Source organism: Chiroxiphia lanceolata, chromosome 3 (genome assembly GCF_009829145.1).
Source record: "Chiroxiphia lanceolata isolate bChiLan1 chromosome 3, bChiLan1.pri, whole genome shotgun sequence".
Classification (NCBI taxonomy): domain Eukaryota; kingdom Metazoa; phylum Chordata; class Aves; order Passeriformes; family Pipridae; genus Chiroxiphia; species Chiroxiphia lanceolata.
Window position 1 is genome coordinate 23,849,200 of NC_045639.1, and position 18,774 is coordinate 23,867,973.

Genomic DNA, 18,774 nt, shown 5'->3' on the forward strand with positions numbered 1-18,774 from the left:
GGGTTTGTTGGTGGTGACTTGTTTTAAGTCACCTGGATTCCTGCTTGGTTGAGGAAGTGATGCTACAGCTTGGGTGGCCCTCTGGGAGCCAGGGCAGGGGCTCGTCTGAGCAACAAGATTTATAGCTTTTGGTGTTTAGTAACATTTGTCCTAAAGCTGTAGTTGCCAGATTCTTGTAATTTACTGATTTATTTTCTTTACACCTGCGCACAGGGCACGGGGGCCTCCTGGGAAGCCCTTGCCACCCCCTCATCCATGGGCAGTGCTGACACAGGCGCTTCAGTTGTCGAGGGCACCCAGCTTTGCCAGCTGGACCAAAGATGCCCCCAGTCCCAGGCATTGCTTTGCAGTGGGGGAGGCTAGGGGACAACAAGCTGGGGGTCTTGGTGTACAACAAGCTGTCCACGAGCCAGCAGTGTGCCCCTGTGGCCAGGAAGGCCAGTGGTATCCTGGGATGCATTAGGAAGAGCATTGCCAGCAAGCTGAGGAAGGTGATCCGCCCCTCTACTCAGTCCTAGTGAGGCCTCACCTAGAGTACTGTGTCCAGTTCTGGGCTCCTCAGTACGAGAGGGACACAGAGCTTCTGGAGCTGGTCCAGCAGACCACAGAGGGCTTTGAAGATGATTAAGGGCCTGGAGCATCCATCATGAGGAAGGGATGAGGAGATGGGCCTGTTCAGCCTCAAGAGAAGGTTACTGAGAAGGGACCTCATCAGTGTCTCTATGTTATCTGAAGGGAGGGTGCCAGGCTGTTCTCAGTGGTACTAAGCAATAGGACAAGAGGCAACAGGGAGAAACTGATGCACAGTAAGTTCCACCTGAACATGAGGAAGAACTTCCTTACTGTATGGGTGGCCAAGCGCTGGAACAGATTGCCCAGAGAGGTTTTGGAGTCTCCCTCACCGGAGATACTCAGTAACTGCCTGGATGCAATCCTGTGCCATGTGCTCTAGGATGCCCCCGCTTGAGCAGGGAGGTTGGCCCAGATGACCCACAATGGACCTTTTCAGCCTGACTCCTGTGATTCTGCGAGCCGGCGCCGCATCCCGGCGGAGCGGCGCCGGGGCAGGACCCCAGCCTGGGCGGCCCCCAGAACGCGGGGCAGGACCGCGGCCCCCAGAACGCGGGGCAGGACTGCAGCCCCCAGAACGCGGCGCGGCGGGCGGTGACGCGGGGGGCGGGGCGGAAGTGTGTGTTCCCCGGGCTGGGCGGCCGCCCGGGCCCCGTTCCGGCTGTCCCGGCCTCGGCCTCGGCGGAGCGGGGCAGGGGCAGCAGCGAGGAGAAGATGGCGGCGGAGCTGGAGGCGGAGGTGCAGGCCATTGACAAGAGCCTGCTGGAGTGCTCCGCCGAGGAGATCGCCGTGGTGAGGCGGCGGGCCCGGCGCGGGGAGGGAGCGGGGGCTCGGAGGCCGCGGGAAGCACCGGCCTTGGGGGGGCCGTTCCCGGGGCCGGGGCGAGGCCGCTCCCGGGGGCGAGCAGGCTGTCCGAGGGGGGGTGTCCCTGCCCGGGCTGGCTGTGCGGGCACCCTCGGCTGGCAGCGGCGTCCCGCTGTGCCCTCAGCCCGCTGTTGTCGCCAGTGTCGCTATTGCAGCAGCCGAAATCCATGGCAGCGAGCAGCCAGCTTTTCCTGTTGTGCCGGCTGGCGCAGGTGGCTCCCTGGAAGCTGCCTGGCCGTGGCCATCCCCTGCCAGGGCAGCCGGGCATGTCACCCCTTCCTTCACCTCTTCCTCGAGTTCCTTTCCTCTGCCTCCTTTGCTGCCCTTTCTCCTCTCTCGGCCGGAGATTCTCCTCCCTCGCTGTTAATTCAGGTGCATGTCTGACCCCAAATAGGCTTTACAGCGTTGAAAAGTCATTACAGGATTCTTCCTTCCTCCCCCCCCCCGCTATTTGAGACACAGTTCTGGCAAAATCTTGAAGTAGTTAATCTTAGGACCATTAGAATGGGATGTCTGTAGAGAAAATTTTAGTAAAATCAGTGTTTTACTGTTTTAGTTTCAGTGTTTTAGTTTTAGTGTAGCATTTCATGGAATCATAGAATATGCTGAGTTGGAAGCAATCTACTTCTGTTGATATACTTTTCCTGCTTTTACGAGGAGTAGTTGAAAGGGAAGAGAAGCACAGTCTCAAGGGTAAAGTTTTCAGAGAAACTTTTGTTTCTGGCATAAATGTCTGTTCATATAGACGTTTGTGCATTTGAGGAGCTGGACATAGATATCAAAATACAGAGACTGCTCATGTGCATATCTGTAGGCTAAAACCCTGAAGAGCTGTCTGTGTGTATTTCAATGGGAATTACATTGGCTGCTTTCCAAATGAAAATAAAAGACTGTTATAATTCAGATTATCCTCAGATTATGCTGATACATCTGCAGCGCAGACAAAGGTATGATTAGATGAGCAAATGTGCACAGTTAGCTATATCCTAGCTAGTTTAGCTCCAGGATTAGTCTTCCTTCCCAAACCAAATAATTCCATCAAGCATTTATAAAGTAGTCCACCAAACTACCTTGCCTGTGTGAATAGCAGATGTTTTTTTGGGTCACACTGTAGTTAAACCAAAGCCAAATGTGCACCAAGTGGAATACATTTAGGAATTCACTCTAGTTACAAGTGCCAGCTTAAATATAGTCAGTTCTTTCTCATTTTTATTCTGTCGTCACCAGCACAAGCTCCAATTCTGAGATCTGTCACTCAAATCTATGATGTGGTTTTAACATTGTTTTTCTGCCTCCTTTGCTGATTACATTACTTACCTGATAGCCCACTGTTAACAAAACAATACCAGCCCCAAGCAGTAGTTGCAGCACTTCAGGCTTTAGTTTCTCCTTGCGACAACTTAAACTTCCAAAGAACAGCGATCAAAAAATGCATTATTTGTAACAGAACATGACACTACATTGCAAGGATTTATTTGTGTAGCTAAGAAAAACATAAATTGTTCCTTTTAGCTTTTGAATCAGCTACCTGAGTTTTTTGTGGCTTATTGGTATTATATGTTTTGTTCTGCTAGTATCTCTTACGTAGAGATACTATGATACTCGTGGATTTGATAGAAAAGCTGATGGATCATTGGGTATTTACTTACATAAAATGTTGTTTGATTAGTGCTTTTTGGTTTGTTGTTTTTTGGGTTTTTTTCTGGGGCAGTTAAAAATTGCTGCAGGACAGTGAGTCTGAGGAGGGAGGAAGTGAGGAGGAATACACTTCCCTTTTTAATAAAAACCTCTCTTCTCTCGAGTAGAACATTATCTTTTCTTGCATGTGACTTCAGGCTAGAAGACAGACAAATAAATAATAATTGAAAACTTGCCTAACAGCAAAATGCTTTTGTTAAAGAACAAATTCCAAAGTTTTGAGTAGTTTTTCCGGAGTCCAGTGTTTCTCAGGTAGCAATTTAGAAAGACAGTGCAACATAGGTGGGCATATGTATTTATTTCTCTTAATGGTTTTATATGCACAACAGCACTGTGAGTTGCCTTCCTGGTAGCTCTTGGAGTGCCATCTGTTTCCTTGTCCTAGTAGCCTGGATTTCCTTCTAATATTATTTCAGCCAGGTTCTGATTTTCAAAACTGTGTGCTTAGTTATGCGTGTGGAACTGGTCCACAAAGAGATTTGAGTGTGATGACGTTCAGTGTTGCCACACCTAACTTTCAGACACTACTCCCAGAATTTTTGGGATGGGAAAGCCATTTACTCGAGGAACAAGAATTTTCTCTGGCTAGGTATGTGTCTGAGCTTGTAGTGCAGCTAATATGCACTGTGTGTTTTCTAGATGGAAATTAGTAATGTACTGCTGAATTAAAAGGCTGAAGTTAAAGATATTTCACTGAAAAAAATGCAGATACAATAACTAGTATATGCCAAAAAAACTAATCTAAAAATGAACTTAGTAAATGGAAATCATGGAAGAAACTAAGTCAGTGCTAGTGTGATTGGGTCAGTTCCTGGTGGTAGTAGATATTTGGCACAACTGATGAAAGTTGAGGAAAAGATTAATGAATTGGGGGAAAAAAGTCAAATTCTTAGTAATGAAAACTTTACTTTTTTTTTTTTTCCTCTGTTTTTTCTGTGTGGAGTTCTTGGAATCCTGGTGGAAATGGTGAGATTATCTGTAAACTTCTAGATTGTTGCCTGTGGCTTTTTGGCAACCTTTTCCCATGTATTTCCTTGGAAAAAATCTGGGCTTTGACCTTCAAAGCTGGATGAATATAGAAAGATTTAGCAGATCAATTATGACTTTAGGAAGTCAAACTTAGGGAAAGAGAAGTGAGGAAAGCACCCTGACAAATTAGGGTTTTTTAACTATAAACTTTAGTTCTACTTTAGCAAATGTAACTAGTAATTGAAAATACTATAGTATATTAAAACAAAGGCAAAAATTCAGCCACTCTGCAATGGCACAGATGCTCTACTGACTCTGTGTGCCTGTATCCTGAAGAACTTACTACCACTGTGTTGTCTCAAACATAAGTTCTTTAGAGTAAGTTATAAATAATTCAGAGTAAATCAAGCTGTAACATTGGATCACTAAACCCATTTATTTTGGTATAATTAATTCTTGGTTTTCGTGTACAGTTTTAGGTTGATTCTGAATTCTTTTCCTAAAGTTGCTAGGGGGCATCTGCTTGTCATATTTAAAATGAGAAATGGCACACTAAGGCTGTTTATGTAACACAGGATTTAATCAGTGGACACTTGCAGTATGTGCTTACTCCCATTTGTTTATTATAAAAACCTTGCTGTCTTAATTTACATTTTAAACCTTTCTAAATTTGTAATCCACAAGGCAGAAATAAAACAAATGTTGTCCTAGAGGATTTTTTTACTCTGTGTGTGTATACAAGGGAAAAAGAAACTAGGAGGAGCTGTGAGTTTTTCAGTGGCTTAGGGCAGTTCAGTAGTTTGATGCCTTTTAAAAACTGTCAACATTGGCTTTGTACAATTGATTGACTAAGAGACTTGTGGTGGATCGACCCTGGCTGGACCCTAGGTGCCAACTAAAGCCACTCTCACTCCCCTCCTCAGCTGGACTTGTGGGTCAAGATAAGGACAGCAGAGATCACTCACCAGTTACTGTCATGGGCAAAACAGACTCATCACCAGTCAAGTCAGAGTAAGGTTATAAGAGATAAAACCAAATCTTAATAACGCCTTTCCCCCATCCCTTCTTCCTTCATCCACTTTTTCCCTATCTTCTCCCACCCAGCAGTGCAGGGGGACTGGGAATGAGGGTTGTGGTCAGTTCACAAGTTGTTTCTGTCACTCCTTCCTCCTCAGGGAGAAGACTACTCACACTCTTTTCCTGCTCCAGTGTGGGGTCCCTCCCACGGGAGAAAGACTTCCACAAACTTTTCCAGCATGAGTCCTTTTCCATGGGAGGCAGTCCTTCATTTCCAGTACCCTGTGGGGTCACAAGTCCTGCCAGCAAACCTGCTCCAGCATGGGCTCCACTCTCATGGGTTCACAGGTCCTGCCAGGAGCCTGCTGCAGTGTTGGCTTCCCATGGGGTCACAGCCTCCTTTGGACATCAGCTGCTTTGATGTGTGGTCCCTCAGGGGCTGCAGGTGGATATCAGCTCCACAGACTTCCATGCTCTGGAGGGGCACAGCTGCCTCACCATGGCCTTCCTCATGGGCTGCAGGGCAATCTCTGGTGCCTGGAGCACCTCCTCTGCCTCCTTCTGTGCTGACCTTGGGGTCTGCAGAGTTGTTGCTGTCCCATATTCCTACTCACATCTCCTAGCTGCTATTGCTCTTTCCCACCTCCCCCTGCCTTAAATATGTCATCCCAGAAGTACTGCCACCATCTCAGATGGGCTCAGCCTTGGCCAGCAGTGGGTCCATCTTGGAGCCTTCTGGTGTTGGCTCTGTTGGACATGAGGGAAGCCACTGGCAGCTTCTCAGAGAAGCCACCCCTGTAGCTCCCTTGCTAACAAAGCCTTGCCACACAAACTCAGTGCAAGAATTCATGGATCTAGCATCACACTTGAACTAGGAATTCCGATAAGTTATTTTGGAACTAGGAGAAACCAAAACTCCCTCATTTTCACAGGTAATTTGTTGAAATTAAGTGAGAAATGGACTCCTACCTGATGCTGTGTTTGTTATTCTTTGTGTACTTTTTGTCTCTGTCTGTTCCTTACCAACTGAGGCTTCTGCTGATCCTCTGTATCCCCAAATGGCAGCATCTGTCTGCACTCCAGAGAAATGCAACCAACATAGTCTAGGCCATATCCCAAAAGTCACTGCTAATGTTGGGACATTTTACTGGTTGTGCATCCTGGAAGAAAAGTTTTATGATTTTTTTTTTCTCTTAAATTCTGTATTTTTGAAAAGAATTTTGTATATGATAAGGATACAATGTGCAAGCAGGGAAACAAATTATTCCTTTCCTAATGCCTGCCTTTTTTGATCATCTAGATTTAACATTTTGGAGGAAGCATGGCTTTCTAGTTTCGCAATGCCGTTTTAGATTTTTGATTTAGAAATAAAATAATCCAGATGGATATAGCTATGTTTGGTATTTTTATTAATGAAGAATTTGTGTTCTCATTCCTTTTAATTCAAAAGAAATGGCTGCAAGCAAACGACCTTCAGAAAGAAGTATACCAGCATCTGGCCTATTATGTACCAAAAATTTACTGCAGGGGTCCTAACCCTGCCCCTCAGAGAGAAGACATGCTGGCACAACACGTTTTGCTGGGACCAATGGAATGGTATCTTTGTGGAGAAGATCCTGCATTTGGTTTTCCGAAGCTGGAGCAAGCAAACAAACCTTCCCATCTCTGTGGTCGTGTTTTTAAAGTGGGAGAGCCTACATACTCTTGCAGGTAGTTCAACTTAACATTGTGAAGTCCTGGAACGTTTTTCAGTAAGAATATACTGTCTTAATGAAAAGTTAATACCCCAAATATATTTTTAAAGTAACCTTGCAGTGTTTCATTCAAGTGGGATCAGGGGAAAATTAACACACTACAGATTTGTAAATGGAAAAATATTAATTAGTGTGATGTAGAGTGTTTTCTGTACAAAACAAATGGAAGGTTAAGAAAGTAGTTGGGGTGACCTGTCAGCATGATTTAAGGGCATTAATCACAAGTAAGTGGGCAGGTGTATGTGCATGTATTTTGGGTGTTTAATATCAGCTGTTAATGTCAATGATGTATTTTAGACTCTTTCCATGACCTGTTAAACCAATCTATTGGATGCTAAAACAGGCATACCAGCTTCTAGTTCCTTCCCTACCTCTAGCTCTAGATCTCTCTAAAAATACTTTTATTGAAAGAGAACAGGAAGTTACTAACCAACTACGAGTATTTAAAAACATCTTCAGTTTTAAGCCATTGTTTACTAGCTGTAGGTTTGTTTTCATCTTTTCTGAACTGTTTGTAGGTTAAGTTTAGTTTGTACCCTCTCTGTCATAGATTTCTCCCATTTTCTGTGGTTTCTACCACTCACTGGGATGCTTGAACACTTGATGGGGTGATGTGGGGGGGAACGTCTCTTTTATTTCGTGGATTTATTTGTCTGTGTTTCCATCCCCTTTGTTTACAAGGGCAGAATGATTGTGGAAGAATTCTATCTTCCAGTGCTCTCATCTTCTAGAAACATGATATCTAACTGACCTTTTGGGTTTGAAAATGTTTTGAGAACTCTTTATCCTGAGATGGATGAGATTAAACTGATGGGTACTTTAGATACTTTTGACCACTAAGAAAACTCCATCTCCTCTCAGCTGTGCTGAAGTTCTTCCTTCACCCTGTGAAAAAGTAGAGAAATCTGGGTAGAGAGGATGAAGACTATCAGAGGCTATAAATAGAGTTTCCAGTTACTTCAGTACCTTTTCATGAAATCTAGTCCCAAAGAACTAAAAATCCAAACTTCAGAACTAGTATTTTAGTACAAGTCAAATTGCATTACAACCTGGAAGTAGCATGTTAATGATCAAATACTGTATGTATGGACTAATGAAAACTTTGGGAATTCTGTAATTTTCTTCTAAACACTTGCTTTTTCAAGACCAGCAACTCAATATGTAAAGTATTTCCTTGAGAATGCTGTCAGATATGATGAAGACATAAAATAATTCAATCCATTGGTAGAATTCAGAGAATGAGTGAATGTGCTGTTTGTACCCAGGGTCTCTGTTTAAGGAGAGAAGTTATATAAATACAGCAGATCATAATGTCATTCATGTTAAAAAGGGTGTCTGGATAGGCCAGCTTGTCCAGTCTTCTGCTCAAGTCACAGTCAGCAGTGAGTACAGACTTATTTTTTGCTGTTGTGGCTATCAGGATGGAATCTCTCTCATCTTCTTTCAATCAGGAAACATTTGTTTCCTATTGTGAGTTAATTTTCTTTAACTTATAGCTGGTAATGAAGAGTACTGAGAGTTTAATTTAAGCTTTAGTGAAATACAGCAAAGAATTGTTTTCCAAGTCCACAAAATACATTAAAAGCAGTGGATTTTCTGTCCAGTTGTGCAGCTTACAGGTCTGCCTCTGCTTTAGGTGTAAGCACACTTACTTGTTTGAGAAATTACTTGGCAAATAGTACCGAGTTGGTAAGTACACTGCCACAAGTCTACTGTTCTGAAGAATCAACACCCAGTATTGCAGAACTGATCTCCCAAATCCTGCAGGCACATTGTTACATTAAGTGGGTTTCTAATTTTTTTTTTTAATTTTTAAAATTTTATATATATATGTATATATATAAAAGTTTTTAAAATAAAAAATAATGCCATAAACATAAACTATACTAAAGCTGAAAGACCTCTGTATAATTTTGCTCTGACATTTTTACCTTCAGTAGCTCCTCTGGATAAAAACAAATGCGAAAATGGTGCTTTTTGCATAGTAAGTCATGGTTGCCTGATTGTCTTTCCATCGTTTTTTTGATTAAATGGAATGAAAAGAATTTTTGATAACATTTCATGTGTTCTCTGGTGTTTTCTTTTAAACAAAATAAGTTGTTTCTCTGAATTTTTGTTTTGATAATAATCATCATAAGACAGAGGGTCTCTTGGTAGTTATTTTTACATTACAAGACCTGACTCCCTTTATCTTGAGGTGCCTTGAAGTCAGTTGCACTACATAAGTTCATATATTTTCAGTGGTTTTTTCAGGAGTACAGTTAAATGTAATGCATAATTGTCTCTTTCATTTGTTTACCCACTTTCGCTAGAAATATTACTTCTGTCTAATAGTACAGTGCTTGTAGACAGGACCTTATTATGGTCTCTGATCTCCTGGTTGAGGAAGTTGCATTCTCACACCTCTTCAGGGAGCTTGTAAGGCTAAACTTGGAAGCAGAGGTTTGATCTAATCTGTTGTGTGCTGTTTTTCTTTCCAGTGATCAGTGAAAAAACAACATCTCTGATTGCTGGAGATCATTAATGCTTGTACTGTGTACTTGAGAGAACATGCTTGGGTTTATCCTGTTTGCCTGTCCTGTGTTATGTAATTCATCTGTTTACTTATATACTTATCTCACCTCTTGAAGGCAATGTCTGTATTACCCAACTAGACATACTACCCACACGGTATTTTAAAGCCACTTCTGTTGTAAGAACAGATTTTTTTTTTCTAGTTTATTTGTTTCCCTCTCTTTGAAAGCCATCGCTTCGCTCTTTCAGAATAACATATACGTTAGTCAGAAGGTTCATATTGGTGATATTTGAAAATTACCTGTTGTAAAATGTATAATCAAAGGCAAAACCAAATGTTTAATGCTTTTTTTGTTCTTTCTGTTGTTGCTGTTTTCAGAGACTGTGCAGTTGACCCAACTTGTGTGTTATGCATGGAGTGCTTTCTTGGAAGTATTCATAGAGAGCACAGATACAGGGTTAGTAATACTGCTGGAATATACATAGCCATTAGTAATTTTGTATGTGTATGAAACTCCTTGTTTCGAGTTTAAGAATGTATACTTAATTTCAAAATGTTGCACAAATACAAAGTTTGAAATTGTGTCTGCAGTAATCTTACAAGAATTGTAGTGTTTTGATCTGAGTGTAAGTTCTGGAAGTTAACATTTTAAAATACAGAGCAATTAAAATTTATGCACAACTGTTAAGTTTACAAATTTATGGTTTTTTTAACGCATGCCCTTTAGTGAATTTTACAGCATTAGATTTAGTTTTCAGCTTGCTTTGGCTTTTATGTTTCTCTGTTTTTTAAAGCTATTGAAAAACCTTTATTAAGAAGCCACTTCTGTTTAGAACTTTTTCTTTAAACATCTGAATTGTTATCAAATTATGTACAATACCAGGACCTCTATTTGTTTTTAAACATAAAGTTAAAATAGAAAACTAAATCTGCAGGTGCTGTTTATTTTAGTGATATACTACTATTAGTAGTACAGATTAGTTAAAAAAAACCCATACAAACAAAGCCAAGAAGTCCTTGATGTGTTTTTAAACTAATAAGTTAAGTGAAAATTACCAGTGCAGCTTTTCTGTAAATCTGTTTTTGACAATACTGCACTGCTGTTAATGTAAATTTGATCACTGCCTGCTTACACTGAGCACTAGGATTCAGAAAAAAACCCAAATACAACAACTTGTCTCAAGAAACCTAGCCAGATTTGCTGATATCACTTATATGTAGGGTTTTAGTGTGCAAATCACTACATATCACTTACATGTAGGGTTTTAGTGTGCAAGCCTAGTGAATTAACAAGTCTAGGTAACATCAAAAAGTGTAAGCAGATGTTCTTTTAAATATTGATTTAACATTGTTGATACTGTAGGAGGTACCTGTATGTATAGAATATACCGGTATATCAGAAATAGATGGAAGAAGAATTCTTCTCTAAATCAGTTAATAGTTGTGATGCAAAGAGAGTACTATTACACTTATTAACTTGAGGTGGTCTTAGCTTTAAAATAAAATAAATTTTTTTACAATAATAAATACACACTATTTTATATATTTATATCTTATGTATATTGCCATATCCATAATATATAAACATGTATATTTTATATATTATAATGATAATGATTGTGGTTTTATTTATTATTTATTATAAAACAGTGTAAATATATCATTACAATTTTCAAGTACCTTTTTTCCCTTTACTAAAACTTATATGAACAATTTAAGTTTTGTCTCTCAATTCCTTTAATATAAAGCCCACCTTTTACTCACTGTGTAATAGCACTGTGTGAAATGATTTAGCTTTGTTCAAATTAAAAATGTGGGAATTGGGAATAGTACAGATGCCATTGCAAGTAATAGATTCAGAACATCTGAAAACCAGGAAAAATCCACAGCCTTCAGGCAGGGCAGAATGGAGGTGTTTGAAGGTGTTTTGTTGTTTAGGTTTCTTTCTTTTGACATAGGCACAGTGATGAAGTAGGCAAGCTTTCAGCTGTCATAGAAGTAGACATGGTTTCACTGGTATTTTGACAGGGTACTGTCTAAAGCTATCAGGTGCTGTGATCATACTTTTGTAGTTTAGCTGTGACTAGTCCTTTCTTAATGTGCATATATGTATATACACATTCACATGAACTGCTTTGTTTTTAAATAATTTTAGATGACAACATCAGGTGGAGGAGGTTTCTGTGACTGTGGTGATACAGAAGCTTGGAAGGAAGGTCCTTACTGTCAAAAGCATGAACTTAACACTTCAGAGACTGCAGAAGAAGAGGTAATTACAAGAGAGGCATCAAGTTTCAAAACATGAACTGTGTATATGTATGTGTATATATATAAATCCTTCACATGAGGTTATTTTTAATCTTGTATACTATGCATAAGAGACGGTAGGAACTCTGCTCTTTGAGCCACACTGTTAGACAAAAATTAATGTCTAACTTAAGAAGTTAATTAGAATTATGTTTTCTACTTAAAGGCTTCATTTTGTATGTTCTTGCAGCTTTAGTTCTGCTGCTTTGTTTTTCTCTGTACTCGGACAGATGAAGGGATTCTGCCACATGCAGAGTCATGTGCACCAAGAAGCCAAATTAAGCTATCTGTGCAACATATGTTCTGATTCTTACTAAAGTACACAGAGTTTTAAAATCAAAGTAACTTGCTGTTACAGGAAAGTCACAATGGAGATGTGAGGCAGAGGCCTCTAAAAGCTTTTTTGGTATGGAGAAGGTAAACAGAGAACGTATCTTCACCACAGAATCATAGAATAACAACTTGGACATATTAAATGCAAAAAGACATGCCATTTCTTACAGTATGAATTCAAGCTGTTGGACTGTTGCAAAAAAACATTGTTAAAAGTTTATATATGATCAGAAGGAAATTTGTCATGGTTATGGAGGGAAAAATTATCAATGGCCATTTAAAATCTCAGTATTAGTGTCTTAAGTTACTGGAGACTAGGAAGCGTTCTGTCTTCTGCTTATACTCTTTGTAACTTATTACATCTGAGGAGTGAGTGTGGCTAATTGGGCTTCTGGTCTAACCACTCACATGTGTACTTACATAGTATAATTACTGTGAGATTTTTCTAAAGGGAAAATATAAGGCAAAGTTTTCAGTAATTTTGCTGATCTGATGGTTTAAATGAAGCAACTGTGATTATATTTTCAGTAATAGTGGTCCTTCTAAAGTCTGTTCTCACTATCTCAGCCCTAAGACTCCAGCACTGCTGCTGGACTCACCGCTTGGTCTACATGACAGCTTACATTAGTTGGCAGCCTTAGGAAACTCTTGTTCTGAAATCTTGGGTGCACTGCAACTTCTGTGTCCAAAGATACTCACACAGTGAGTGTGACAGAAAAATTAAGATACCACTCAGCCTTTGTATTTCTTCCCCATGAGCAACGTGGATTGAGATCTCTTATGTTATGCAGTTGTGCTTGAGGTAAATTAAGGATCATTTGTTGAGCATTATTGGAGCCTGTTTTCTGCCTTGCCCAGATACATGTCTTTGTTGAAAGTGCTGGGAATGGAGGGAGTACTGCTGATTATGGTTTGCCTTTGCTTTTGGTGGTTGATAGTTCTCCATACTCTATATAAAATTTTAAATGAAGGGGGGAAAAAAAAGAGGAATGGTAATTGTTAGCTGTCCTATAAGGCTTCCAGATATTCCCAAAGAGTCTTGGGGGATGGGGGATAACCTTTACTAGTACAGGTGAATTGCTGACTGTTAAGAGCCTCCTGTAGATAATGCAGACATAAGTTCTGAAAAGATTATTGTGGCCGTTTTTATAAACATAAGCTGTAGTAAAACAGAGAATTTGGTATTAGGTAATCTTAAAACAGAAATCGGGCCACTGTTAAATATTTTAGTTGGCTAACAGTTACATATACTTCAAAATACCAAATGATGAATTGAGTCTATGACCCAACGTATAGCATATGTCCAGGTGGCCTGCAGGGCACGCAGTGTTCCCTTTCAAGCTTTGTAAAAGAGGAACTAGTTGTTCTCAAAAATTTGAAATAGTGGAAGACAACTCCCTTCAGAGAAGAGGTTTTAGTGTTTTTTATTCACAATCCTTGAAATGGATTGGAGGGAAATGGCAGTGGTACCAGCACTACTTCATTCAGAGTTGGCAGTGGTTCTCATTTGCTGCTCCAAAAAGCAGTCCATTCAACTTGGCAGACTGAGGCAGCACTCCTCTTCCTCCCCTTCCTCCTTTCTGTTTCTCCACCTGCAGCAGCAGCCATTCTACTCTGGCACAGAGAGCAGGACGAGTTTGTAGTGACTACTGCAGTTGTTAAATGGAGAGCACAGAATGGGCACTAATGGATGCATGGTCCACAGCCAAAAGGGGAGCAGCTCTCTGTGAGCAAGACTGAGATGTGGACTGATCATTATGAAACACCTCATTACATTTCAGCATTTAATTATTTATATACCACAGCATATAAGAGACGTGCATCATAAATCATGATGCCAGTGTGCTGCATGTTGTATAAGCTGGGATGGATAAGACTGGTGTCTTTAAATAACAGGACAGTAGATGAATGGTCATTTGTATTCTGCAGTTTTCTAATATTGTTAAGTGGAACAAAAGATACAGTGATTTGAAATCATGTTTTTGAAGGCATAGCAGAGGAAACAGATTTTATACAGCTGAGGTTAAAACTTTTTCAGAAGAACTATTTTAGAAAGTATGCTGGAGTGAGATCAGGGAGAGTGAAAACAGAGAAATGTGTGTAAATGTCAGTGTGTGAAAATGTCTCTGTAAATCAAAGACAAGTTAGCACTCAGATATTGTTGTCAGATTAGAGCTTTGGTGATTATCAGTGTAGAACTGGAAAAAGAAAGCAGGATGATTATTGACTGTTCCTTTCAAATGAAAAGTCATTTAAAGAAAGACATCATTAAAAATGCTTACGTCATCTTTGATCAAACAGAGGTGCAAATCAGAGGTGCAAATCTGAGAGTTCGTTTTGAATGTTATTTAATTTCTCATTTGCTATTTATATTTATTTTCCAGGATCCTCTTGTGCACTTACCCGAAGATATGGTAGCTAGAGCTTATAATATTTTTGCCATCACATTTAAATATGCAGTAGATATATTAACATGGGAAAAGGAAAATGAATTGCCTGGACTAGAAATGACGTAAGTATCATATTTGTCTTCTGCCTTTTAAAGACTTGCAGATATTTACAGTTGGAAGTGCAAATTCTGATCTTTTCTGCCTTTCCTAAAATTGTCAGAAGTATTTTGCAGACAATGGGCTACAGTAGTTGTAATACATTTGTATTTCTCATAGTTTTTACTTTGTGATTGTAAAGCATATTTCTCTTCATAGCAATGATGGAACAATTTCTTTCCCATATTGTTAATTTTCTTAGTATTGAAAAGTTACTAAAATTCTGGTGGCAAAAGTATTTTGTACTTTTGGTGATCCACTTATTACAAATTTTGAAGTGTTACAGAATGCTTAAGTGTATTGTAGCATCATAGCTATTATGGATTAACTTGTGACATCTTGTTAGTATCTGCTTTTACTTTGTGTTTTATGAGCAAGAATGCTGTGTAAATAAATGATGTGAATCGACAGATTGAACTGAATCTCTGAGCTTAATAAGTTGTCGTTTGAGGACTGTGGAGTTTGGTTTTTTAAGAGACTGCCAAGTTTTTGTTGTCTAATAGACCTTTATGCAATGTCAGAAAAACAGGTGTGGCAAAATAATGCCAAGACTGCTGAAATCTCTAAGAAGCTATGGGGCAATGTAATGAGCACAGCTGCACTGGAAGGAAATACATTCTCTTTAGTAGGAAACTGTCACTTCATAATCAACAAATGTTCAAAAATAAAACTCAGACTGAAATATTTTCTTAAGATTTTGCTAATTTTGGACTTAATTCTTCAGGAAAGATGCACATTCCTATGGAGGACAGGAGTTACCCTTTTCAAATAATTTGTTGAGATATGTTCCAGTATAGCAAAGGAAGCCCAGGCTTGGGTTGTCTGTTTGGTGGAAAACTTTGTTAAACTAGAAGATTTTTTAAATTACATTGCTTTGAATGATATAAATTCAATCCTTGCTTTGAAGTGAGAAGAGTGACACTTACTACTGTATGCTGTTTAATGATGAAGTCCATACCTACGAACAAGTTATTTATACTCTTCAGAAGGCTGTCAACTGCACGCAGAAGGAAGCCATTGGTTTTGCAACAACAGTAGATAGAGATGTAAGTAAATTAATTGCTAGAACTTTTAATTACCTTACCCTAATGTTTATTTTATATGACTACAGTTTGTTTTCCCAAAACATGTGGTTAATGTGATTGAGCCCTATGTGTCACGCCACCCTTAAATGTCTTGACTCATTGACCAATCCAAACCAGACCTGACACTGAATATATGTTTCAATGTAAATGTTTTCCTGTAAGTCTTGTAAGTGTAGATAGCAGGGTGTTTCTTGCTTCTCTGTCAAGGGCAGGCAGCAGCTTTGGCCCATCCCTTACAGTACGCTGGGGAACTGACATTGAAAGAGCCCCTGTATATGCTCCAAGTGTAGGAAATGCTTCTCAGAGTAACAGCAGTTAACTGTGAGGGTTAAAATCCATAATTGAATGCTTTTGTTCTGGTACTCATGGAACTATTTGTGGTTTGTGGGGGGTTGTTTTATTAATTTAATTTAATTTTTCATAATTTTCAGATTGTAATGGCAGGAGGAGGTGAAGCATTTCATACAGTATAAAGAAAGAAAAATGAGTTTAGAATCACTACATGCTGAATATAATTTTAACTAGTACGTTGGTTTCAGAAGTTGTGTTTGTATTGTGGCTCCTGTGTATTTTTTTAAGAAAGGGATGCTTTGTAGGACAGCTGCATCTTTTTATTTGTGCAATGAGCCTATATGCAGTTGCCATAAACATGAGTGTCCTTTTCTCTTGGTTTGTTGCCTTGTGCTTTTTTTGGGGGGGTGATGTGAGGAGGAAATCTCTTACAAAATGGCAATATGAATGTCATTTTGGGTGCTTAAAGTACTTCAAGAAGGTCAGTGGAGAAGGAAATATAACCACTTTATGTTACTGACCACTGAACTAGATTTTGGTTTTGTATTATCAGTACTTTATTTTTTTGTGATACCAGTAACCAAAAGATTCCCTAAATATGTGCTGACCTCATACTGTGCATCATAGGATGCACGTAGTTTTTCCCTGGTGTTGATCCTGTCCTACTTTTAAATACATACAGGAATGCATATATACATGTGCATGTATGTGAAAGAAATGAGAATATTATGCCTGAAGCAGTGATTTGTCATCAGGCCAGATCTAAAATATCAGTAAGCTGTTCTGTGTATAATACTCTATAAATTCAATCAACTATCTATTTTGATGTGTGTATTGACAGTACAGAAAGACTGAAGAGTTTCCTTTTGAAATAAGGAAAGTGCTTTAGTTGTATGTTTAAAAGACCATTGGTTTTAATATCTGCTTTTTAAAGGGCACTGAAATGTCTGAAATATCTTCGAATTCTACCAAAACCAATTGAGGCATTCATACTAAAGATAAGTTTTCAGTATTGTAAAATTAAAAAGTATGATGGTTACATCTTAAAAACAATACAATACACAGAAAATTTAGTAGGACAGATGACTGCATATAATTTTATTTTCTTTTAAAAAGTACAGGATGCATTTTGGCAATCCAAGTATGTAACATATATAGTACTTTAACAGTGAAAATAGCATGAAAGAAGGAGTGGTTAATGTGCATCTGAAACTTTTACTGTGTGTTTCATATTAATGTAAAACACAGCATTGGAACTTCTTGTTTTGAGGCTGGTGGTAATGTTATGTCTTTATGAATTCCCAGGGACGTAGGTCTGTTCGATATGGAGACTTCCAGTACTGCGACCAAGCAAAATCAGTAATAGTGGTAAGTAATGGTGTAAGTGATATTATCCACTGATTTGCCTCATCGTAAGCAAAAGGAGGCTTTGCTACACAGTTTTCTGATGCTGTTATCGTAATGAATCTTTATATTTTAATAATACAGAATGTTGGAGATACTACTTAAAATATGCACAGTAGGGGTATCAAAATACAGATTTATGTTTGGGGGTTTTTTTTTCCTTTTTTTTTCCTAGCATGGCCTACCTTGCACCCAAAATAATTTTCTAAAAAGAAGTTGGTAGACAACTTTTTTCTTCAGAAAACAGACTGTGATCAGGAACTTTAAATGGAGTCTTTTAGAATTACATGCCAGTTCAGATCAGTGAAGTTAAACTACTTTAGTTTTTTTCCTATAGAATGAAGTTGTGTCTTTTGAAGCCACAATTATGGAAATTGTTACAGATTGAATCCCAGATGAATTGTGAAACTACAAATACAATTTCATTTTGCTTTTCTGCATTTTACATGTATATATAGTACTAATATCTCTATGTTGCAAGGTTCCTCCATGTAAGAACATGGGAATAATGTTTTCTGTTTAATTTTTCTTAAACTGCTGCAGTGCACTACTTAATCACATGTAAGAAATTGTTTATGTATAATACTGCTACCACTGAAAAACAAATGCTGCAACTGGATTTACTGATCTTAAATGATTTAAGGTATTTTGAAAGAATTAGCATATTTTTAAAGATAAAGTTGTGCAATATTTTAGACTTAGTGCCCGTGCAGTCAAAGCACAAATGGCTCTTATGTGTAACATCTAACTATTACAGTTTCTAACACAGAGATGAGGGTAAATACTTCCTTTCTTGTTCTAACTCAGTGTGTTTAATTTGTATTTTTGAAAACAGTCAGTTTCCTTGGTGGGCTGCTGTGTGACTTGCATGTCATGCTGTGAAGAACAAACACGTATGGCGGTCTCAGGTTGTGTGTGGGATTGCTTATCAGTAACATGCAGCAGATCAGTGTGTATGTTGATAAGAGGCCAAGGGTGGAAAATGGATTGACCTACATATGTTGATATTGCATAATAAGGTCCTTCAAATATTAATAGGGTAAACAAAGTTCAGGCTTTTTTTGTTTTTTTATGATCGCAGTATGTATTAATATTATAAATGATTGAAATTAATCATAGGAACGCTGTGTTTCTGTATAGAAATATATGCCAGTCCTCACATAAATATGCATTACCTCCTTTTTCCTTTTCTTTTTAAGAGAAATACCAGTCGTCAGACAAAGCCATTGAAAGTACAAGTTATGCATTCATCTATTGTTGCCCATCAGAGCTTTGGTCTGAAGCTCCTAACTTGGCTTGGAAGTGTTATTGGATATTCAGGTGGGCAAACTTGAACTTCTTTGAGTAAGTTAGAGAATATTTATGAGACTGGCTGATTTTCTGAAACAATTTTGTCCACTTAGTGCAGATATGTAATGTAT

At 38.9% G+C, this 18,774-nt stretch overlaps 1 protein-coding gene across 3 annotated transcripts in view; it reads left to right on the plus strand.

The window, feature by feature from the left end:
- The first annotated feature begins 1,184 nt into the window (after window positions 1–1,184).
- The window catches only part of UBR2 (ubiquitin protein ligase E3 component n-recognin 2), a 58,165-nt gene continuing 40,575 nt past the window's right edge, over window positions 1,185–18,774 (plus strand). Inside the window, exons 1-8 of one of the 3 annotated variants that reach the window (XM_032681819.1) lie at window positions 1,185–1,362; window positions 6,569–6,828; window positions 9,766–9,844; window positions 11,543–11,656; window positions 14,412–14,539; window positions 15,481–15,619; window positions 17,255–17,317; window positions 18,553–18,673. In XM_032681819.1, the coding sequence (XP_032537710.1) occupies window positions 1,285–1,362; window positions 6,569–6,828; window positions 9,766–9,844; window positions 11,543–11,656; window positions 14,412–14,539; window positions 15,481–15,619; window positions 17,255–17,317; window positions 18,553–18,673 (982 nt within the window). In that variant the 5' untranslated portion in view covers window positions 1,185–1,284. The remainder of the gene's footprint in view (window positions 1,363–6,568; window positions 6,829–9,765; window positions 9,845–11,542; window positions 11,657–14,411; window positions 14,540–15,480; window positions 15,620–17,254; window positions 17,318–18,552; window positions 18,674–18,774) is intronic. The other 2 variants (XM_032681820.1, XM_032681817.1) reach the window with 2 other exon arrangements.